A 23,929-nucleotide genomic window follows, 5' to 3' on the forward strand; every position below is an offset into this window, starting at 1 on the left:
GGCCAAACTACAGTAACTGTGCCACCCTCTACAGTAACTGGGCCACCCTCTACACTGTGCCACCCTCTACACTAACTGTGTCACCCTCTACACCAACTGTGTCACACTCTACAGTAACTGTGCCACCCTCTACACTAACTGTGCCACCCTCTACAGTAACTGTGCCATCCTCTACACTGTGTCACCCTCTACAGTAACTGTGCCACCCTCTACACCAACTGTGTCACACTCCACAGTAACTGTGTCACACTCTACACTAACTGTGTCACCCTCTACGCTAACTGTGTCACCCGCTACAGTAAATGTGCCACCCTCTACACCAACTGTGCCACCCTCTACACTAACTGTGCCACCCTCTACAGTAACTGTGCCATCCTCTACACTGTGTCACCCTCTACAGTAACTGTGCCACCCTCTACACCAACTGTGTCACACTCTACAGTAACTGTGTCACACTCTACACCAACTGTGCCACCCTCTACACTAACTGTGCCACACTCTACAGTAACTGTGCCATCCTCTACACTGTGTCAACCTCTATACTAACTGTGTCACACTCTACAGTAACATTGGCCATCTTCTACAGTAACTGTACCAAATTACAGTAACTGTGCCACCCTCTACACTGTGTCACCCTCTACAGTAACTGGGCCAAACTACAGTAACTGGGCCAAACTACAGTAACTGTGCCACCCTCTACAGTAACTGTGCCACCCTCTACACTGTGCCACCCTCTACACTAACTGTGCCACCCTCTACAATGACTGAACTCACTGCCCTTCCCTGATACCCTTCTCTTTCACAGAGATGCGAAATAATTATTCCTTCCTCGGCCATCTGATTGCCTCCCATTATTATTTCTCCAGCGTCGATATCTCGTCCTTTATCTACCTTCACCTTTCCTCTTTTCTATTTGAAGAAGCTTTTTTTGTGTGCGTGTCTGTCTGATAGCCCTTCCTTTCTTTCTGAGCAGATTCCAGATCCAGTTCACCCCGAGTCGCCGTCCGCCTGTGGGAGGGTCCGGCGCGGAGGTGCAGTACAACTCCAGACTTGCAGCCAAGTAAAATGCGCTCAAGTCAATGGGCTCGCAGGAAACCCCCCGCCCACAAAGGAGGCTTGTGATATCGGCAGGTCACAGGCGCAACGCCACACAGCGAAGCGGATGCTCCGGGAGGAGTAGCGAGGACACGGGGCTGGGCGCATCGGACGGCGGGCAAACATGAAGCGCTGGAGGGAGTATTGCTGGCTGCTCCTCTTGCTGCTAGTCGTTGGGGGAGTGGTGATGGTGATATTCCTGACGCGGAGAGCGCCCTGTACCGGTCCGGCTTTCTACAAGCATGGCGCTGTGGCCGCCGATTCCCAGAAGTGCTCCGAGATCGGCAGGTAAGCGGTGGCACGAGGAAATGAGGGTTTACCGGGGGGTGATGGGTGGACCGGAGCGGCGGGGGAGAGGGGGGAGAGTGCAAGCGGTGATCGGGGTGGGCGCCGCTGGGAAGCACGATCCCACGCTCACTAACGAGCACAGAGCAAGAAAACACATTCACTTCATTCATAGCGCGATCCCCGACTCACCCACTCGCACTGATCGCGATCCCCGACTCACCCACTCGCACTGATCGCGAACCCCGACTCACCCACTCGCACTGATCGCGATCCCCGACTCACCCACTCGCACTGATCGCGAACCCCGACTCACCCACTCGCACTGATCGCGAACCCCGACTCACCCACTCGCACTGATCGCGAACCCCGACTCACCCACTCGCACTGATCGCGATCCCCGACTCACCCACACGCACTGATCGCGAACCCCGACTCACCCACTCGCACTGATCGCGAACCCCGACTCACCCACACGCACTGATCGCGATCCCCGACTCACCCACTCGCACTGATCGCGAACCCCGACTCACCCACTCGCACTGATCGCGAACCCCGACTCACCCACTCGCACTGATCGCGAACCCCGACTCACCCACTCGCACTGATCGCGAACCCCGACTCACCCACTCGCACTGATCGCGAACCCCGACTCACCCACTCGCACTGATCGCGAACCCCGACTCACCCACTCGCACTGATCGCGAACCCCGACTCACCCACTCGCACTGATCGCGAACCCCGACTCACCCACTCGCACTGATCGCGAACCCCGACTCACCCACTCGCACTGATCGCGAACCCCGACTCACCCACTCGCACTGATCGCGAACCCCGACTCACCCACTCGCACTGATCGCGAACCCCGACTCACCCACTCGCACTGATCGCGAACCCCGACTCACCCACTCGCACTGATCGCGAACCCCGACTCACCCACTCGCACTGATCGCGAACCCCGACTCACCCACTCGCACTGATCGCGAACCCCGACTCACCCACTCGCACTGATCGCGAACCCCGACTCACCCACTCGCACTGATCGCGAACCCCGACTCACCCACTCGCACTGATCGCGAACCCCGACTCACCCACTCGCACTGATCGCGAACCCCGACTCACCCACTCGCACTGATCGCGAACCCCGACTCACCCACTCGCACTGATCGCGAACCCCGACTCACCCACTCGCACTGATCGCGAACCCCGACTCACCCACTCGCACTGATCGCGAACCCCGACTCACCCACTCGCACTGATCGCGAACCCCGACTCACCCACTCGCACTGATCGCGAACCCCGACTCACCCACTCGCACTGATCGCGAACCCCGACTCACCCACTCGCACTGATCGCGAACCCCGACTCACCCACTCGCACTGATCGCGAACCCCGACTCACCCACTCGCACTGATCGCGAACCCCGACTCACCCACTCGCACTGATCGCGAACCCCGACTCACCCACTCGCACTGATCGCGAACCCCGACTCACCCACTCGCACTGATCGCGAACCCCGACTCACCCACTCGCACTGATCGCGAACCCCGACTCACCCACTCGCACTGATCGCGAACCCCGACTCACCCACTCGCACTGATCGCGAACCCCGACTCACCCACTCGCACTGATCGCGAACCCCGACTCACCCACTCGCACTGATCGCGAACCCCGACTCACCCACTCGCACTGATCGCGAACCCCGACTCACCCACTCGCACTGATCGCGAACCCCGACTCACCCACTCGCACTGATCGCGAACCCCGACTCACCCACTCGCACTGATCGCGAACCCCGACTCACCCACTCGCACTGATCGCGAACCCCGACTCACCCACTCGCACTGATCGCGAACCCCGACTCACCCACTCGCACTGATCGCGAACCCCGACTCACCCACTCGCACTGATCGCGAACCCCGACTCACCCACTCGCACTGATCGCGAACCCCGACTCACCCACTCGCACTGATCGCGAACCCCGACTCACCCACTCGCACTGATCGCGAACCCCGACTCACCCACTCGCACTGATCGCGAACCCCGACTCACCCACTCGCACTGATCGCGAACCCCGACTCACCCACTCGCACTGATCGCGAACCCCGACTCACCCACTCGCACTGATCGCGAACCCCGACTCACCCACTCGCACTGATCGCGAACCCCGACTCACCCACTCGCACTGATCGCGAACCCCGACTCACCCACTCGCACTGATCGCGAACCCCGACTCACCCACTCGCACTGATCGCGAACCCCGACTCACCCACTCGCACTGATCGCGAACCCCGACTCACCCACTCGCACTGATCGCGAACCCCGACTCACCCACTCGCACTGATCGCGAACCCCGACTCACCCACTCGCACTGATCGCGAACCCCGACTCACCCACTCGCACTGATCGCGAACCCCGACTCACCCACTCGCACTGATCGCGAACCCCGACTCACCCACTCGCACTGATCGCGAACCCCGACTCACCCACTCGCACTGATCGCGAACCCCGACTCACCCACTCGCACTGATCGCGAACCCCGACTCACCCACTCGCACTGATCGCGAACCCCGACTCACCGACTCGCACTGATCGCGAACCCCGACTCACCGACACGCACTGATCGCGAACCCCGACTCACCCACTCGCACTGATCGCGAACCCCGACTCACCCACTCGCACTGATCGCGAACCCCGACTCACCCACTCGCACTGATCGCGAACCCCGACTCACCCACTCGCACTGATCGCGAACCCCGACTCACCCACACGCACTGATCGCGAACCCCGACTCACCCACTCGCACTGATCGCGATCCCCGACTCACCCACTCGCACTGATCGCGAACCCCGACTCACCCACACGCACTGATCGCGAACCCCGACTCACCCACTCACACTGATCGCGAACCCCGACTCACCCACTCGCACAGAGCGCGATCCCCGACTCACCTACTCGCACTGATCGCGATCCGCGACTCACCCACTCCTGCAGAGCGCGACCCCAGACTCACCCACTCCTGCAGAGCAAGATCCCCTACTCAGTAACTAGTACAGAGCACCACGATCCACACCCAGTAGAACTCCCTCAGCAAAAACATACACTTGACATATTTCCTAAATTTCCTCCCCTCACTTTGTACAGATGTTCTCTGGTGTTTGTAATTTTCACCCTGGGGAAAAAGGCACTGATTGTCAACTCTATCCATGCTTTTCACAATCGTGTAGACCTCCAGTTAGTCACCACTCATCCTTCTCTCCCAAAAGAACAGCCCCAGTTCTGCTAACCTTGCCTCATTAGACTTATTTTACAATCCAGGCAACATGCTGGTAAATCTCCTCTGCACCCTCTCCATAAGCTGCCGCATATTTCCACTAGTGAGGCAACCAGAACTGAACACAATATTCAATGTGTGGTCTAACCAGAGATCTGTTGAGCTGCAACATTACCTGATGACTCTTGATCTTAATCCCCTGTTAATGAAGGTCAGCATATCATAAGCTTTCTTAATTGTCCTACCAACCTACACAGCAACCTTGAGAGATCTATGGACTTGTTCCCCAAGTTCATTCTTTTCCTCCACACTGTTAGGAATCCAGTCATTAACCATTCACCTTCCAAAATGCATCACTTCACACTGATCTGGATTGAATTCCATCTGCCACTTCTCTGCCTAAACAAGGCACTAGAACATTGCTCACTATAACACACCAGGATACTGCAATCTTGATCACTATTACACACCAGGACATTGAAATATTTCTCACTATTACTCACCAGGACACTGGAAGCTTGCTTCATCACTATTTCATACTAGGCCACCAGAACATTGATCACGATTACATACCAAGATACTGGAACTTTGCTCACGATTACACACCAGGATACTGGAATCTTGCTCACGATTGCACACCAGAATACAGGAATCATACTCACTATCACACACACAGCAACACTGGAATCTTGTTCTCTATTTCACATCAGAACACTGGAACCCTCCTCACTATTGCACACCAGAACACTACTCACTATTATGAATGAAAATGCTGAAACATTGCTTATTATTACACACAAGAGCACTGGAATATTGCTCACTATTACAAATCAGAACACTGGAAGTTTGGCTCTCAATTACATACCAAGACACTGGAAAATTGCTCACTATTACACAACAGAACACTGGATCTCGCTCATGCTTACATACCAGAACACTGGAACCATGCTCACTATTATGTGCCAGAACATGGGAACGTTGCTCACTATTACACACCAGAAGACTGGAACTTTGCTCACAATGACATACTGCAATCCTGGAATGTTGCTCACTATTACATACCAAAAAACTGGAATTTTGCTCACGATTCCACTCCAGAACACTGCAACCTTGCTCACCATTACACACTTGAACACTAGAACCTTGCTCACTATTACACTCTAGAACCTTACTCACTATTATACCCAAGGATAACTTATCTAAAAATTCTTCCATTAAAATTGAATCCTTAAGGGATTCTGATTTATAAAGGTTGGAATAAAACTCTCAAAAGGCTTCATTCATCTCTACATGTAGTAATAACCCCATAATCTTAATGAATTTAGCAGTATAATCTTTCAATTGGCTAGGAGCTTTCCTGCTTTATCACTGTGGATGTACGGTGAATGGTTGGGCCCTGAGGAGTGCAGTAGAACAGCAGGATCTGGGAAAATAGATACATAATTTCTTGAACATGGTGTCGCAGGTGGATAGCTTTGAAGTTATACTGATCTTCATAAATCAAAGTATAGAGTACAGGAGTTGGGATGGTATGTTCAAGTTGTATAAGACATTGATGAAGCCAAATTTAGAGCATTGCGTGCCATTTTGTTGTCATTTAACTGCAGGAAAGATATCAATAAGATTGAAAGAGTGCAGATAAGATTTACTAGGATGTTGCCGGGACTTCAGGAACTGAGTTACAGGGGAAGCTTCAACAGGTTAGGACATTATTCCGTGGAGCGTAGAAAAATTAGAGGAGATTTGATGGAGGTATTTAAAATTGAGGGGGATAGACAGAGTAAATGTAAATAGGCTTTATCTAGTGAGGGAAGGTGAGAAACAAATCAGAGGGTGAAACGGGCAACTTCACCACACAGAGAATGGTGGGAGTGTGGAACGAGCTTCCAGCTGAAGTGATAAATGCAGGCTCAATTTTAACATTTAAGAAGAATTTGGACAGGGCCATGGATGGGAGAGGTGTATGGAGGGATGTGGGCTGGATGCAGGTCAGACGGACAAAGAAAAAAAATGGTTCAGCCCAGACTAGAGGGCCCAAGGTGGCCTGTTTCTCTGCTGTAATGTTCTATACTTCTATGATACAGAGGTGGGTGAAGCAGCAGGTAGTGTTGAAGAAACTGGTGGCACGGTTAGTGCAATGCTGTAACAGCGCCAGCGAATTGGACCAGGGTTCAAATCCCACACTGGCTGTAAGGAGTTTGTACTTTCTCCTCGTGCCTGCGTGGGTTTTCCCCAGGGGCTCCAGTTTCCTCACATGATAGGCCTTTCACATCCTGTAGGTCAATCGAATGTAATTGGGTGGCATGGGTTGAAAAGGCCTGTTACTGTGCTGCATGTCTAAATTTTTTTTAAAACGGGGAGGCTTCAGAAGGACTGAGACAGATAAGGAGAATGGGGAGAGAAGTGGCAAATGATATACAGTGTTGGAAAGTGCACGGTCATTATTAGAAATAATAAACAGCAGACTATTTTCTAAATGGGGAGAAAGTTGAAAATACCCAGATGCAAAGGGGACCTGGGAGTCCTTGTGCAGGATACACTGAAGGGTAACTTGCAGGTTGAATCGGTGGTGAAGAAGGCAAATGTTGAGGCACTGGTGAGGCCTCGCTTGGAGATTGTGAGCAGTTTTAGGCTCATCATTTAAGAAAGGGAGTGCTGCTGTTTGAGAGGGTCCAGAGGAGGTTCACAAGGGGGATTTCATTAATGAAAGGCTTATCATATGAGGAATTTTTGACAGCACTTGGCCTGTATTCGTTGGATTTTAAGATAATGAAGGGTGATGTCATTGAAACATTTTGAATGTTGAAAGATGTGTGCAGATATAGAAAGATTGTTTCCCATGGTGGGGGAGTCTTGGTTAAGAAGCCACACTTCAGGATTGAAGGGTTTTTGGTTAGAACAGAGATGTGGAGGAAAATCTTTAGCCAGGTGGTGGTGAATTTATGGAATTTGTTGACACAGGTGGTTTGGAACCCAAATCATTGCATGTATTTAAGGCAGAGATTAATAGGTTATTGATTAGCCAGGGCATTAAAGGTTATGGGGAGAATGTCGAGCAGTGGGGCTGTGGAAAAATGGATCAGCTCACGATTGAATGGTAGGGCGGACCCAATGGGCTGAATAGCTTATTTCTGCTCCTGTCTTATGGTCTGGTGACCTTAACACCCATACAATGTCACCTGAACACCCACATGATCCAGTGCCCTACCATGCAAACATGAGCAAGGTTCAAACCTCACTTCCACTGTCATACAATATCATCGTGAGCAATGTGGGGGGAGGGGAGTCGATCTGCTCATTTAGTGCAGTGGGGATGAGGGGAGGAGAGGAGGGGGGATGGGATGGGAAGAGGGAGGGGAGGGGAGGGAGGAAGGAGGGGAGTTGATCTTCTCATTTATGGTACAGTGGAGAGGAGGGGGAAGATGCAGGAAACCGGGGCGCTGGAGCTGGAGTGGAAATGAGAATGAACGTGGAGGGTATGTGGTCAGGAGCGTTGAAAAGGGTCTTTGCAGTGACCAGGGCAGAGCAGGCAGTGGTGGAGGTCATGTTGGGAGGTGGCAAACAATGGATGCCACAACAGTATAGATAAGTTGACTTCCTTTGATTTCTTCTGAAGGGCAATCAGTTCTCTCTGAATCTTTTACCGTTAGGAAATTAACTGCTAACTTTTAATGAAGCCTCAAATTTCACGTATTTCCATTTACTATGGATGTCCTTCCAAAATGAAACACCTCACAGTTCTCTGTATTAAACGCCATCCGCCAACTTGGCCTTCATTCCATTCGCCAAATCATTACTATATGCAACACAAAGAGCACTGGCCCCAGCCCAGACCCGGGGGAACACCACCAGCCACTGGCAGCCAACATGAATATGGTCCCTGTATTGTGACTCTCTGCCTGCTGCCAGTGCTCTACCCATGCCATTATGTTGATGTGTAAGATGATGGGAGGTGTGGATAGGGTAGATAGCCAGCACCTTTTACCCAGGGTGACAGTGACAAACACCAGAGGACCTCTGCTTTGATGGGCTATAGGGCCTGAACCCAGTGTACACAAGGGTGTATGTGGCCCGAGTAAGGAGCTCACCTGTCCAAAGCATGCCGGCTGCTTGTAAACGGATTGGTTCCGCTATACTGGAGAGAGCTCGGTATCGTCTGCTGTTGGATCACCACAGGTCTCTGCTGTTTGCCTTGCAGAGATATCCTGCAGCAGGGAGGCACCGCAGTGGATGCTGCGATTGCCGCACTGCTCTGCAGCTCCATGATCAACCCCCAGAGCATGGGCATCGGTGGAGGGGCCATCTTCACCATTTACCAGGCGAAGACAGGTGAGTTGCCCCAGCTCCATCCCAGCACGGGCTCCTGGGGGGGGGGGCCTTAGTCACCCTCACTTCCCCTCAGGTTGTCGGGGTGGACCTGCTGCCAATGCATCTGCCTTGACTGGTGCATTCCCAAAGGGGTAACTGCCAGGGGGAGGGGGTGAAGGTGTGGGTTTGTCCTTGCTCTGTGCTGGTCCAGACTCGATGGGCAGAGTGGCCAGCCCAATGTTCAGTAAACAGTGCTCTTCCTCCTCACTGTACAGCCCTCCCCTGTACAGTAAAGATTGTCCACTGTATAATGAACACCACCCTCCCCACTGTGCAGTGAATACAGCCCTCCCCACTGTACAGTGAATACTCCCCTCCCTGCTGTACAGCAAACAGTGACCACCACCCTCCCTCATTGTACAGTGAACATGGCCCTCCCCACTGCACAGTGTACACTGCCCTCCCCACTATACAGTGAACACAGCTATCCCCATTGAACAGTGAACATGGCTATCCCTGCTGTACAGTGAATACAGCCCTCCTCACTGTACAGTGAACACAGCCCTCCCCACTATACAGTGAATAAGCCCCTCCCCACTGTACAGAGAATATTGCTCAATATATAATGAACACTGCCTTCCTATTGTACAGTGAATATGGCTCTCCCACTGTACAATGAACATTAACCACTGTACAATGAACATGGCACTCCCCGCTGTACAGTGAACACTCTCTGTGTGGTGTCGATTTCTCCTGTGTTACCCTCTCCATCTCCCTCCAGGCAACGTTACAGTAATTAATGCAAGAGAGGTCACCCCGAAGCGTCTGCCGAATGGTTTTTTCTCCCACTGCTCCAATTTTCAGAACAGAAGTAAGTTCACTCTTTGACTGGGAGATTGGGCGGGTGGGCAAGTAGGAGCGAGGTGGAGCCAGTGGGAGGGGAGGACAGGAGAGGAGAGGAGGGCGGGGGAGGGAGGTGGTTTGTGGAGTTGGGGAAGCAGTGATGCTGTGGCAGGGGGAGTGAGGGTGTCTCGGAGGGATGGGAGGAGGCGAGTGAGTCTAGGTTTCGATCTAGGCTGAAGGGGAGGAGGGTCAGAGAAAAAGCGAAGTGACCGATCTCATGAGGTAACCTCTCCTGCAAATGGCGGGGGGTGTGGGCTGGAAAACTTGATTAACAAGAGATGGGTGACTGAGCGATGGCAGCAAGTGGGAGAGGTGTGGGTGGGGGAGAGTTGAGCTGCTCATTTGCAGTGCAGTGGGGAGGAGGGAGGGGAGGGGAGTCGATCTGCTCATTTACGGGGCAGTGGGGAGGATGAGGGGAGGAGAGGAGGGGGGACGGGATGGGAAGAGGGAGGGGAGGGGAGGGAGGAAGGAGGGGAGTTGATCTTCTCATTTATGGTGCAGTGGAGAGGAGGGGGAGGGGAGTCGATCTGCTCATTTATGGTGTAGTGGGGAGGGGGAGGAAGGTGCAGGAAACCGGGGCGCTGGAGCTGGAGTGGAAATGAGAATGAACGTGGAGGGTATGTGGTCAGGAGCGTTGAAAAGGGTTTCTGCAGTGACCAGGGCAGAGCAGGCAGTGGTGGAGGTCATGTTGGGAGGTGGCAAACAATGGATGCCACAACAGTATAGATTTCATCTGCACCCAGACTGGCATTCAAGGTGAGGGTATCATGGAGGGCTACTGGAATTTAATTCAGAGATACTGCATGGTAATCAGCCCTTCTCAATGGAGGCCCTACGACCACACCACCCGGAGACCATGGCACGTTTAAGGTGGGCCACGGACTGAAATCATATTTTTTTAATGCATTCAGTAATAGAGAAGTATGGAAGAAACCGACTAAACTTGACTGCTTCACAGGGAAGGGGGTCTGTCAATTTTGAGCAGAGTCCTAAGGGGAACCATAGCCAAAAAAAATAAGTTGAGAGTGGCTGCTGTATTAAGACCCTTCCGCCCCACGAGCCCACACTGCCCAAATACACCATGAGACCAATCAAGCTCCAACCCCTGCACACCTTTGGAACGATGGGTGGGAGCGGAGGGCCCATAGGAAATCCCATGCAGACACGGGGAGGGCGGGCAAACTCCTTATGGACAGGGCCGGATTGAACCCCGGTTGCTAGTGCTGTGATGGTGTGCCACCCTGAAAGGTGCCTTATCAGTGGTGGCGTGGCATTAATTCAGGACCTCATCAGGAAGCCCTCCGGAGCCAGTGGAGATCACCTGGCGAGTGAACCTTTCCCTCTGTTAAGATCCGGTCGTGTTTCAAACGTGAACAAGGGCAATTGAAAATGAAACGCAGATGCTGAGATTGTAGTAAAAGCACAGATGCTGGAGGAACTCAGCAGATCTCGCAGTTTCTCGAGGAGGTAGAGATCTATACCTGACATTCTGGGCCTGAGCCATTCTTCAGGGTATGAGTAGAAAGCAGAAAGGTGGACGAGGGAAGAATGGGCAGGGGGTGGAGTCCAGACCAACAGGCAGAAGGCTTTAATTGTGTATGAATGGGAGGGAGGTAGAGAAGGACAATGAGAATTGACTGGAGCTTGAGTAGAGGAGACAGAAGGAAAAGGGGAGGGATGGTAGAGCGATTGAGGAAATGAGACGTAAGGAAAGATTGGGGGAAGGACCAATGGAAACCAGAGGTTGATGTTAATGCCATCAGGTTGGAGGGTGCCCAGACGGATTATGTGTTGCCTCTCCGATTTCCGGGTGGTCTCAGTCTGGTAGAGCATGAGACCACGGACAGACATGTCGGCAAGGGAATGGGGCGGGGAATTGAAATTGCTGGCCATGGGGAGATCCACGCTATTGCAGCAGACAGAGCCGAGCTGCTCAACGAAGCGATCTTCTAGTCCAATGTAGAGGAGGCCACAGCGGGTGCACTGGATGCAGTAGATGATCCTTGCAGGTTCACAAGTAAAGTGTTGCTTCACCTGGCAGTATGGTAGTGAGGGAAAAGGTGTGGGAGCAAGTGGAAAATTGCCTGCAGTCACAGGGGTTAGTGCCAAGGGGATGATTGGTGAAAAAAGCAGTGGACAAGGGAGTCACAGAGGGAGCGGTCCTTGCAGAGAGGGGAGGAGATGAAGTCTAGTAGTGGGATCACTTAGGAGGTGGTGGAAATGGCGAAGGAGATGTGTTGGTCATGGAGGCTGGTGGAGTAGTAGGTGAAGACAAGGGGAACCCTGTCCTTGTTGCACCTGGGGGGGTGGAGGGGGCTAGGGCAGATGCATGGGAGGTAGATGATATGCGGGTGAGGGTCAAATTGATGGTGGTAGAGGGGGAGCCATGGTTTTTGAAGAAGGGGGACATCTCGGGTGATTCGGCCTTGAAGACCTCATCCTGGGTGTGGATGTGATGGAGACAGAGGAACTGAGAGAAAGGAATGGAATCCTCACAGGGGACAGGGTGGGAAGAGGTGTAGTCGAGGTCACTGGGGGAGCTGGTGGGTTTGTAGTGGTGGAATGGCAGCACTACAACTCCCAGAAGGCATCAAACTGGCCATGTGATGTCAGTGCGTGATGATGTCAGTGCGTGATTCTGGCTTTGAAAAGGTTGCGCGGGTGATGAAGAGTAAATCCGTTTGATTCACTCTAGAAATGCCTTGTGTGATTCTGCAATTCCAGTGGCCACAGGCTTAAAGAAGACGTCTGTTGCCAGTTTGTCTCCTGTGATGGAGACAGAGAAATCGAGGAAAGGGAAAGTGCTGCTGGAGAGGCCAAGGTGCAAAAGTGGCTAAAGTTGATGAGCTCATTGCAGGAGCATGAGGCAGCACAAAAGTCGTTATCGACTGTGTGTGGGGTGGAAGGGGTCCTCAATGCCTTCCTGGCGAGTGAGGAGATGTTGAGTGTCCATGATAGGTCACTAGTTAAATGAACTCCAAGGAACTTGGTGCTCTCCACTCTCTCCACCACAGAGTTGTTTCTGTGTAGTAGAGGGTGGTCGTCCCTGGTCCTCCTGAAGTCCCCGATCATCTCCCTCATCTTGTCCATGTTGTTACGCTCGCACCACATCACAAGACTTTCCACCTTTTCTCTGCAGGGCAACTCATCATTGTTGTTGATGAGGCATCTGCAAACTGTTGGTGCTGGATCTGGTGATTCAGACGTGGGTCAGGAGTGGGCTGAGCACATGGAACATTACAGTTCCTTCAGCTAACAATGTTGTGCTTCCTTATGTAAACCCATTCCACAATCTACCTTAACACCCATAACCCTCTATTTTCCTTACATCCCTGTGCCTGTCTAAGACTCTTTTAAATGTCCCCATGTACCAGCCTCCACCACCAATACCTTCCAGGCATCCACCACTCTAACATCTGACATCTTCACTTACTTTAACCTGATGTCCTCTGCTTTTTGTAAAAACAAAATGGCGGTGCAGACCCAGGGAGAGTGTGGAGCAGAGAAACAGCGCTCTCTGATGGGTTCCACTGCCCAGTCTGATTACCGATGTACACCAGCCTGTTATAGGAGTTGGATGCAAAATCCTGCAACCTGAGTCTGTACAAAAGATGGTTGCACCTGTGCTCGGCAGTGGCCGCGAGGAGGGGGTTTCAGACTGGGGGGAGGAGTGGACTGGCACAGGTCAAGAGGAGAATAACACCCCACTAAGAAGGAGAAGCAGAGGGGACGACCCAAGGATGGATAACAACGGTGGCGGACCAGCGAGGGGCTCTGCGGCTAAAGGACCCACACAGGCGGCCAACTGCTGGCAACTTGTGGGAAGGAAACCACGCAGGCTGCGGGCCATTGATGTACCTGAAAGTGCTTTAAGACAGCCAGCTGCACCTCTGTTGTCATTCGGATCAGGTCCCAGCCATGGGGACTGGTGGTACGTTCTCTCCCTCCGCAGCAGTGAGGACAAATGAGGTCTCCGCTCACGTTGTCTCCCTCCCTCACAGCACCATGGGAGACCACCACCCATCAGGGGCTGCCATGCTATGGGAAACCAGCTGCCCACCATCCTCTAACGGGCCTTGGCGGAAGGGTTAGTGAAACACTGACTCGATCTGCAAAGCCACGTCCCTTGATTGAGCCAAAAATACCCCATCAGGCAACGGGTCAGAGAGTGGATGGCGTGGGAAGAATGAAGGAAGGGGGCATTAGTTCGGAATGTCAAACTGGGAAGCAGAACTTCTCTGGCTATATTTATGTGGCATTGGTGCCGGGATGCGAGAGGACACTGGAAGCTTCCAGATTCTGTCAGTGGGGTGCATTTGGAGCTGATGGCTTGGACTGAAGGCTGTGTGGCTGCCAAGGCTGCGGGAGCACCGCAGGTGAAGCCATGGACTCTCTTGAGAGGGACTCTTTTTTACTTCTATTTCTCTGACAGTAATGGGCACTGGGCAATTTCTGCTGAGAGCAAATCTTCACCTGCCTTGCAGTCAAGTGAAGGAAATTCTGTGCATTTTCTGTTTTATGTCATGACAATAAAAGTAATCTTGAAAGATTTACATATTTTGGCGGCATGATTAACTCAATGCTACTACAGCGCCAGTGATCCAGGTTTGAATCTGGTGGTGGCTGTAAGGAGTTTGTACGTTCTTCCCTTCCCGTGTCTGCATGGGGTTCCTTTGGGGAATCTGGTTTCCTCCCAAACTCCAAAATGCACGGGAGTTGTCGGTCAATTGTGTTATTTGTGCTGTATGTGTAAATTTTAAAAATCGTACTTTTTACCTCGATGTCTATGTGATTATCATGTGCTGCATGTTGCACATGTGTGCACATGGTTCGGAGATATGCCATTTCTTCTGGTTGTGTCTGTGGAGTCGGATAAAAGTAAACCTGAGCTTATGTTGGAGCTGAGGTGAATGGTTACCAACACCCAGGGGGCGAGGGAGGTTGTGGGCACATTCAGCGCACTAACCATCTGTCAATCCTGTCTCCTGCGCTCGAGGATGGGTCCAGGATCTGATGCTTGTTTTGGGTCTTCTCAATGACTCCAGGGGCTCAGTGGATTGGTGTCCCAGGGGAAATTCAAGGTTACTGGACAGCACACCAGAGGTTCGGGAGATTACCCTGGAGGTCCCTGTTTGAACCATCAATAAAGCTGGCGAGAGAAGGATTCAAACTCCCGACTGTTTTAGAGATGTTTCTCACCCACACCTCCATCAAAAAAATGATGATTAACTCTTCACTGCGGTAAGTGAAATCTGTCGGTGAGCACGTCCAACTCACAAGATCTCAAGAAAAAGGAACAGAAGCAGACCATTCAGCCCATCGAGTCTGCTTCGTAAATCCACCCTGAGCTGAACTGTTTTCACATCTAGTTCCAAATTCTGGCCTTTTCCCCGGATCCCTTGATACCCTGACTAATAAGATACCTATTAAAACTCCTCCTTAAACTCCCCCAATGATCAGGCCTCTAGAGATGTATGTGGCAATTAATTTCACAAAACCACGATCCTCTGGCTAAAAAAATTTCTCCTCATCTCTGTTTTAAATGGATACTTTCAGATTCTAAGACCGTGCCCTCTAGTCCTGGATTCAGTCATCAAGGGAAACATCCAATTCACATGTACTCTGTACAATCCTTTCAGCATTCAAAATGTTTCTATAAGATCCCCCTCATTCTTCTACACTCCAATGAAAGCAGTCCAAGAGCCACTAAGTGTTACTTGAGGATTATTTGAGGATATAATGGGTGCGGTGGATAGAGGGGAACAGGTTAATGTTGTATATTTGGATTTCCAGAAAGTGTTTGATAAGGTGCTGCGCAAGAGACTTCTCAGTAAGTTACAGGAAAGTGGAGTCCGGGGAAGTATATTGGCCTGGATTGAAAATTGGTTGTCTGACAGGAGGCAGAGAGTCGGGATAAGTGGGAGTTTTTCAGGTTGGCAGAGAGTGGTAAGTGGGGTGCTGCAGGGGTCAGTGTTAGGCCCACAACTGTTCATCATTTACATTGATGACTTGGAGGAGGGGACAAAATGTGGTGTAGCCAAGTTTGCGGATGACACCAAATTGAATGGAAGATCAAATTGTAATAAGGATGTGGAGAGTCTGCAGAGGGATATAGTTAAGCTGGATGAGTGGGCAAAGGTCTGGCAGATGGAGTACAATGTTAGTAAGTGTGAGGTTATCCACTTTGGCAAGAAAAATAAAAGAGCTGAATATTATTTAAAGGGTGAAAAACTACAGCATGCTGTAGTGCAGAGGGACTTGGGAGTGCTTGTGCATGAATCGCAAAAAGTTAGGTTGCAGGTGCAGCAGGTTATTAAGAAGCCAAATGGAATGTTGGCCATCATCGCTAGAGGAATTGAATTCAGGAGTAGGGAGGTAATGTTGCAACTGTATAAGGTACTGGTGAGACCGTACCTGGAGTACTGTGTCCAGTTCTGGTCTCCATATTTGAGGAAGGATATACTGGCTTTGGAGACGGTCCAGAGGAGGTTTACTAGGTTGATCCCTGGGATGAAGGGGTTAACTTGTGATGAAAGATTAAATCATCTAGGATTGTATTCGCTCGAGTTCAGAAGAATGAGAGGAGATCTTATAGAAACATATAGGATTATGAAGGGTATGGATAGGATAGATGTAGGAAGGTTTTTTGAGCTGGCCGGGGAAACTAAAACGAGAGGACACAGTCTCAAGATTCGGGGGAGTAGATTTGGGACAGAGATGAGGAAAAATAGTTTTTCCCAGAGATTAATGAATGCTTGGAATTCTCTAACCAGGGAAGTGGTTGAGGCTGCCTCATTAAACATATTTAAAATTCGGTTAGATAAATTTTTACATGATAGAGGAATTAGGGGATATGGGGAGAAGGCAGGTAGGTGGAGTTAGGTCATAAATTAGATCAGCCATAATCATATTGAATGGTGGAGCTGGCTCGATGGGCCATTTTTGGCCTACTCCTGTTCCTACTTCCTACTTTCCTATGTAAATATCACAATTGGTTCATGAGACATACCAAGATATACATCAAAATTCTGCAGGGCAAATATTATAGACAACAGTTATTTTTATATAGTGGAATGGTTCCTATGATGAACATTGAATCTTTTGAAAATGAGGCATCTGGATTTCATTAAGTTTTTGTAATAAAACTGCACCTGCTGCTCCCTCACTGGCATCCACTGCAAAAGAAAATGCTCTGTCAAAATCAGGAGATTTTAATACAGGGCAATGGCATAGCATCTCCTTTAAATTTTCCAAAGCTGTCTGACATACTTTAGTCCACACAAATTTTTCCCCTTTCTTCAAAAGATTGGTTAAAGGAAGAGCAAGCTCAGCAAAATGTCTGCAAACTTTCCTGTAGTATCCTGCCATTCCTAAAATCCTTCTCACTGCTTCTTGCCATTGGGAGTAGGAAATTCAGAAATTGCATTCACCTTAGCTTGAATAGGTACAACTTTGGCCTGACCAATTACATGACCTATGTATGTTACAGTAACATTTGAAAATTGACTTTTTGCTAAATTAACAATTAAGTTTGCTTTGGATAATCTTGCAAACAATATGTCCAATTCCCTTAAATGTTCTTCCCATGTGTCATTTTTTTGTGACCAAGTCATCAATATAAGCATTTGTATGTGTCAACCCTTGGATTATGGAATTAATCATCCTTTGGAATGTTACAAGGGCAATTTTCATGCCAAAAGGCAACACATTATACTCATATAAACCAGATGGAGTTACAAAATCCAAAATATTCTTGCCTTTCAGTTAGAGGCACATTCCATTAACCCTTCAACAAATCCAAATTAGTAAGAAATTTAGCTTTGCCAATTTTATCAATACAGTACAGTCATGTATTCTCAGAATAGGATAAGCATCTGTTTTAGTAACTGAATTAACCTTCCTGTAATCTATACAGAACTTAACAGTTACATCTGGTTTCAGTACCAAAATACAAGGAGAGATCCAATCTGAGTTTGAAGGTCTAATAATATCATTTTTCAACATATATTCCACCTTCTGATCCATGATTTTATTCTTCTGAATGTTTATTCTATATGGGTGCTGTTTTATGGGACTTGCTTCTCCCATGTCCACATCGTGATAAATCACTGATGTCCTTTTTGGCACAAGAGGAAACAAATTTGTATATTTCAAAATGAATTCTTTCAACTGCATCTGTTCTTGTGACTTAAGATGGGCTAACATTTTGTCAAAATTTTCCAAACTTGCTGAATTAGACAGGTGCACAAGAACCATGATTTGTTTAAGGTTACCCTCACAAGATTCTGTTTCCATAATCTTATGATCCTTAACTTCCTCAACCCTGTGAACAACTAGCACCTCTGATACAGATTGTTCTTCCCTACCCTTATCCTCATAATAAGGTTTCAACATTCAGTTTTGATTTAACTATGTACCGTTCAGAAAATTTAGCTCTCATCATATTCTCAGACTGAAACCTTGTTATAGCAAATGCAGGATATATCCCACAATCCTCCTCAACATCATCCTTACTAGGCTGATTTTTTAATCTCAAAGCTGACCCAACTTTATTCTCTGCCAAATCATTACCTAATAAAAATGAGGCTCCTTACATGGATAACTTTTAAATAACTCCTACTACAACAGGCCCTTTAACTAATTCTGAATTCAGCGCTATGTTGTGAAGAAATATTGACTCTACCTCATCTCCAACACCTCTAATCAAAATTGTCTCCCCTGTGTCAGTCTTTTGATCAAGATTTAAAACACCTTCCAACAACAGTGACTGTGCATCTCCAGTGCCTCTAAGAATTTTAACGGGAATCTGTGATTCTCTCTCCTTTACTGAAATCAAGCCTTCTGACACAAAACGTTTGAAAACATCCATGACACCCTTACCAGGTTTGGAACATCTGCTCTCCTTAAATTCAACTGTCTGAATACATGCTTCTGTTAAAACCTCCTATTCTCATCTCTTTTTCAATACAAGGCAATTCACAATAGTATGACCAAATTTCTTACAAAAATGACATACAAATCCTGAAGTTCTGTCCTTTCCCATCTTACCTTCATCTTTTCTCTTAACATTCTCCCCAGACAATTTCAAGCTTACAAGTCTGCTCCACATTAACCATCTGAAAATGCTTTCTATTCTGAATTGCATTTCTGTGAATCAGGGCAAATTCATCCGCTAATTGAGCCGTTTGCTACCACGTTCACATGTCTCTCTCATCTAGGTGTAATTTAACCTCATTTGGAACACACCTTTTAAATTTCTCAATTAACATCAAATCTCTCAATCTGTCAAAATCATTATTTATTCTTTTTGAGGTGCACCAGTGGTCAAAACATACAGATTTTCCCAGAGCAAAATCCATATAAGATTGATTCCATGTTTTCACCAAACTCCTAAATTTTTGTCTATATGTTTCTGGAACCAACTCATAAGCTTTAAATACTGCTTGCTTAACAGTGTCATAATTTACCACTTGCTCTGTAGTCAAACTGGAGTATGTAATTTGTGCTTTTCCCTTCAATACACTTTGGAGCATAAGAGGCCACTTTTCTTTTGGCCATATCTGAAAATATGTAACTATATCTCCCTCACCAAAAGGAGACACTAGGTTTACCTCTTTACTAGCTAAAAACCTCTCTCCAGGAGTTATAGCCTCATTCTCTAACCTCCCTCCATAACAATTTTTAACTTCTCGAATTGAAACTGTCTGTCCCTTTCAATCTTTTCAAACTCATATTTCCTCCATTTTTCAGCTTCCTCTCCCTCATATTGTCTCTGTTTCTCAGCCTCCAACACCCTCCATTTCTCTCTTTCTCTTCCACCCTCAGTTTCTCCAACTCCAATTGCAACTCAACGGATCTGTCCTCTGGAAAATCATCTGTCTTTTTCAATAAATATTCCCTCACCTATATAATATTTCACTGTATTTGTATTTTACTCATCCAATGCTTGACTTCAATCAGCTTTAATGCCTTAGAAATAACCATCAGTTCCTCTTTTCTCTTGCTCTGCAGCTCTGCAGGTGATGGTTGTGACAAAAATGTATCCATTGCTACTGTTTTTCCACACACAAGCTTTAAATTAGCTTTAAAAAAATAATTAACTAATAAATCACAAAAACTCCAATTTTCAATCCAAAAGGATGAGCCCCCATAAAATGTTATGAGCCCAGAGGACCCAGCAGCAACATTAGGCAGCCAGTCCTCTCTTCTGCCATGAACCACAAGGGCTTTGGCCAGGCTTAACTAAGCAGTCACAGCCATTCTTCCAAATGGGGGTTTTCCACAAGCTTCTCAGCTTGTCCTGTTCTAGTCCCAGCTGCTGCTGTAAAACTGTAGAACTTAATTCTCTCTCTCTCTCTCTCTCTCACAGAAAGAAAGCCTGTTTTTCTCTCTCTGCTTGTAAAACCATATGACCCTCTTAGAACAGACATCCTGTGGCTCCAACACATTCTTTCATCTATTGCTTTTTTGTAAACAACAATCCATTAGTGAAATCTCTTGGGCACTCTCCAAAGCTTTTGCAAAGTCTCTTGGAGCTGGCCTGTCTTGCATGAGCAGAACAATAGTATTTTGAATAAGATCTGTTTTAAAGTGTTTGTATGTGACCTACACTAAAAAAACCTGTCCAAATTTATCTCTAATCTAAATCATCAATATGCATTGTAAAAAGAAACATCCCCAACACCGACCCCTGCAGAACACCACTAGTAACCGGCAACCAACCAGAACAGGATCTCTTTATTCCCACCCTTTGCTTTCTGTATCAGCCAATGCTCCACCCAGTCTAATACATTTCCTGTAATTCTATGGGCGCTCATCTTATTAAAGCAGCTTCTTATGTGGCACCTTATACATGACATCCACACCCTCTCCCTTGTCCATCCTATTTGAGATTTCTTCAAAAAATTCTAATAGGTTGGTCAGGCAGGATCTTCCCTTCATGAAGCCATGCTGGTGTGGACCTATCATGCCATGCACCTAGAGGTATTTCATAACCTCATCTCTGAGGATTGACTCCAATAAATTTCCAACTACTGACATCAGACTAATAGACCTATAATTTCTTTTTACCTGCCTCCCTCCTTTCTTCAACAGCGGAACTACATTTGTGATTTTTTAGTCCTCCGGAACCATGCCAGAGTCTATTGAATTTTGGAAAATTCTTTCCAATGCCATCACTATCTCCAAAGCCACCTCCTTCAGAACCCATGGGTGCACCTCATCCGGTCCGGGAGACTTATCTATCTTCAGTCCATTCAGCATAATCTCTCTAGTAATCCCAACTTTACTTACTTCCATTCCCCTAGACCTCTGACTATCAGGTATGCTGCTATTGTCTTCTTCAGTGAAGACTGATGCAAAATATTCAATTAGTTCCTCTGCCAACTCTTTGATACCCAATATAATTTATCCAGCATCATTTTCAATCGGTCTTATATGTACCCATCTCTCTTTTACTCTTATATGTTTAAAAAACTTTTAGTATCCTTTTGTATGTTATTTGCTAACTTCTTTTCATAATTAATCTTTTCCTTCCTAACAACATTCTTTGTCCCTTTCTGTAAATTTTTTAATGTTTCCCAAACCTGTTTTCCCATTAATTTTTGCTTCCTTGTCTGCCCTCCTTTTTGCTTTTATTTTAACCTCGACCTCTCTTACCCATGTTTGTGCCATTTTTACATTCATCATTTTCCTTTTTCTTGGAATAGATCTATCCTGGGCTTTCTTTATTTCTTGTAGAAATATCATCCAATTTTGCTCTGCCATCCCTCCACCTAGCTTACTTTTCCAATCAACTTGGGCCAGTTCCTCTCTCACACCACTGTGATTCCCTTTGTTCCACTGAAATATTGACACTCCTGATATCTTTCAATTTGAAACTGAACTCCATTGTGCTGCGATCACTGCTTCCCAAGGGTTCCATTACCTTTAATCACCTCAGGTTCATTATACATCACCCCATCCAAAACTGTCGATTCCCTGATGGGCTTATTGACAAGTTGCTCCAAAAAGCCATCCTGTGGGCATTCTATAAACTCTCTCCTGAGATCCAGTACCTTGCCAATCTCCTTTCACGTTAAAGCCCCCATAATTATTTAGACATTCTCCTTCTGACATATTTTTTCTATCTCCAGCTGTAGCTCATAGACCACTTCCCGGCTGCTATTTGGGGGCCTGTTTGGGTCCTTTTACACTTGCCATTTCTTAACTCAACCCATAAGGATTCTACCCCATCTGACCCTAAGTCCCTTCTGGTTAGTGATTTAATATCATTGCTTACCATCAGGGCCACACCACCCCCTCTACCTACCTACCTGCCTGCCTATCTTTCTTACCCTGGGGCATTCAATTCCCAATCACATCCATCATTAAGCCATGTCTCATGTTTGGGACAAGCTTTGTGGCAGGAGCTTTACTTCAATAGCAGTGCAGGTCTGAGGTGTACTGTCACCCTCAGGGAAGTATGTGGTGTAGCCTGTGGCTATACAAAGCCCCCTCAGCCCTTAATATCCCTTTGTTTGCATCTTCTGCATGCCTGAGCTGCCCTCTGTGTGGGATCAGGCCAAACATTTCAGCTGAGTCCAAGTAAAATGCTGTGCTGGGTTGGTGTCAGTATTGGTGGTGAAACACAGGAGCTCGACCGGTCTCGCAGCATCCATAGAAGGTAAAGATATATTGCCGATGTTTCGGGCCTGAGCCCTTCTTCAAGGTAGAGTGAAAAAGACCGGTTGGGGAGAGAAAGAGGGAAGAATGAGTGGGGGAGGAGTACAGACCAGCAAGCAAAAAGTGTCAATTGGATATAAGTGGAAGGGTAAACATTGATTTTGGCTCTGTTAAAGGAGACAGAGGGAAAAGGAAAGAGAGAGACAATGAGAAGAAAGAAGACTGGGGAGAAAGGGGGGGGGGGAGATAGGGTTTAACGGAAACCAGAGAAGTCAATATTAAAGCTATCCAGTTGGAGAATGCCCAGATGGAAGATGAGATGATGATCCTCCAATTTGTGGGCATTTCAGCAAGGGAATGGGATGGGGAATTGAAAGGGGTGGCCACTGGGAGGAGGTGTGGGCGTATGTGGAGCATCTCCTGCCGCCACAGGGGTGGGTGCAAAGGGGAGGATTGGTGGGAAGGGAGGAATGAATAAAGAAGTCCCAAAGGGGGTTGTCCCTGTGGAAGATGGGGAGGAGATGAGAAGGGGATATATGTCAGGTGGTGGGATCACGTGGTAGGTGGCGGAAATGGCAGAGAACGACATGTTGGATGTGGAGGCTGGTGTAGGGTGACAGGTGAGGACAAGCAGAAATTCTGTGATCTCCTCAGTACCAGTGACAAGGGCCTCTGGGGAGAACCTGCCATTCTCGTGGCCACAGCCCACCTTGTTCATGGACCCCCTCCAAGGAGTGCCTGCCATCATCATAATCCCCGTTTCCACCAGGTTTGGAAATGTTCTTGGGAGATCTTGCCATCCCAATGACCCCGACTCACCTGGATTATGGGCCCTTGGGGAAGATATTCTGCATCTTGGTGATCATCTCTCAATCTGGCTGACATATGACAACTTCCCCCCACCCCCTGTGACTGACTTGCAAATCCCTCCTCAGATCAGGGCTATGTAGGGAAGCCAAAGAACTTTGTCACAGATGTCCACACCCTGACAATGAATAACTTCCTCAAAGGGCTGTGAGTGTCTCATCACAATACAAACTTTTGGCCCTATATCAATCTGCGCCACAACCATCAAACCCTTCCCTACCTCACACCGAAAGCTCTCTCTTTTTCTGGCTAAACAAACCCACATATTACCTTTCCCTGGCCCTCTCCGGATGTCTACTAGACACGGCCTGATGACATCTCCCTGTCCCTCTGGTGGATGCCAATGCCGCATAAACACAGAAGCTCAGCAGACATCTCCCACAATTATCCAAAGTGTACCATAAGAACATAAGACATGGGAGCAGAAACAGGTCATTCAGCCCATTGAGTCTGTCTTACCATTTAATCATGAACTGATCCATTCTCCCTCTCAGCTCCACTGCCCTGCCTTCTCCCCATAAACTTTGATGTCCT

The 23,929-nt window shown here is 48.2% G+C and overlaps 1 protein-coding gene across 1 annotated transcript in view; it reads left to right on the top strand.

The window, feature by feature from the left end:
• Window positions 1–1,016: 1,016 nt before the first annotated feature.
• Window positions 1,017–23,929, top strand: part of LOC138761441 (glutathione hydrolase 5 proenzyme-like) — a 56,968-nt gene continuing 34,055 nt past the window's right edge. Inside the window, exons 1-4 of the mRNA XM_069933581.1 lie at window positions 1,017–1,383; window positions 8,853–8,983; window positions 9,744–9,833; window positions 14,911–15,106. Coding sequence (XP_069789682.1) covers window positions 1,220–1,383; window positions 8,853–8,983; window positions 9,744–9,833; window positions 14,911–15,106 — 581 coding nt within the window. The 5' untranslated portion in view covers window positions 1,017–1,219. The remainder of the gene's footprint in view (window positions 1,384–8,852; window positions 8,984–9,743; window positions 9,834–14,910; window positions 15,107–23,929) is intronic.

This window comes from Narcine bancroftii, chromosome 4, assembly GCF_036971445.1.
Source record: "Narcine bancroftii isolate sNarBan1 chromosome 4, sNarBan1.hap1, whole genome shotgun sequence".
In the NCBI taxonomy this organism is placed as follows: Eukaryota; Metazoa; Chordata; class Chondrichthyes; order Torpediniformes; family Narcinidae; genus Narcine; species Narcine bancroftii.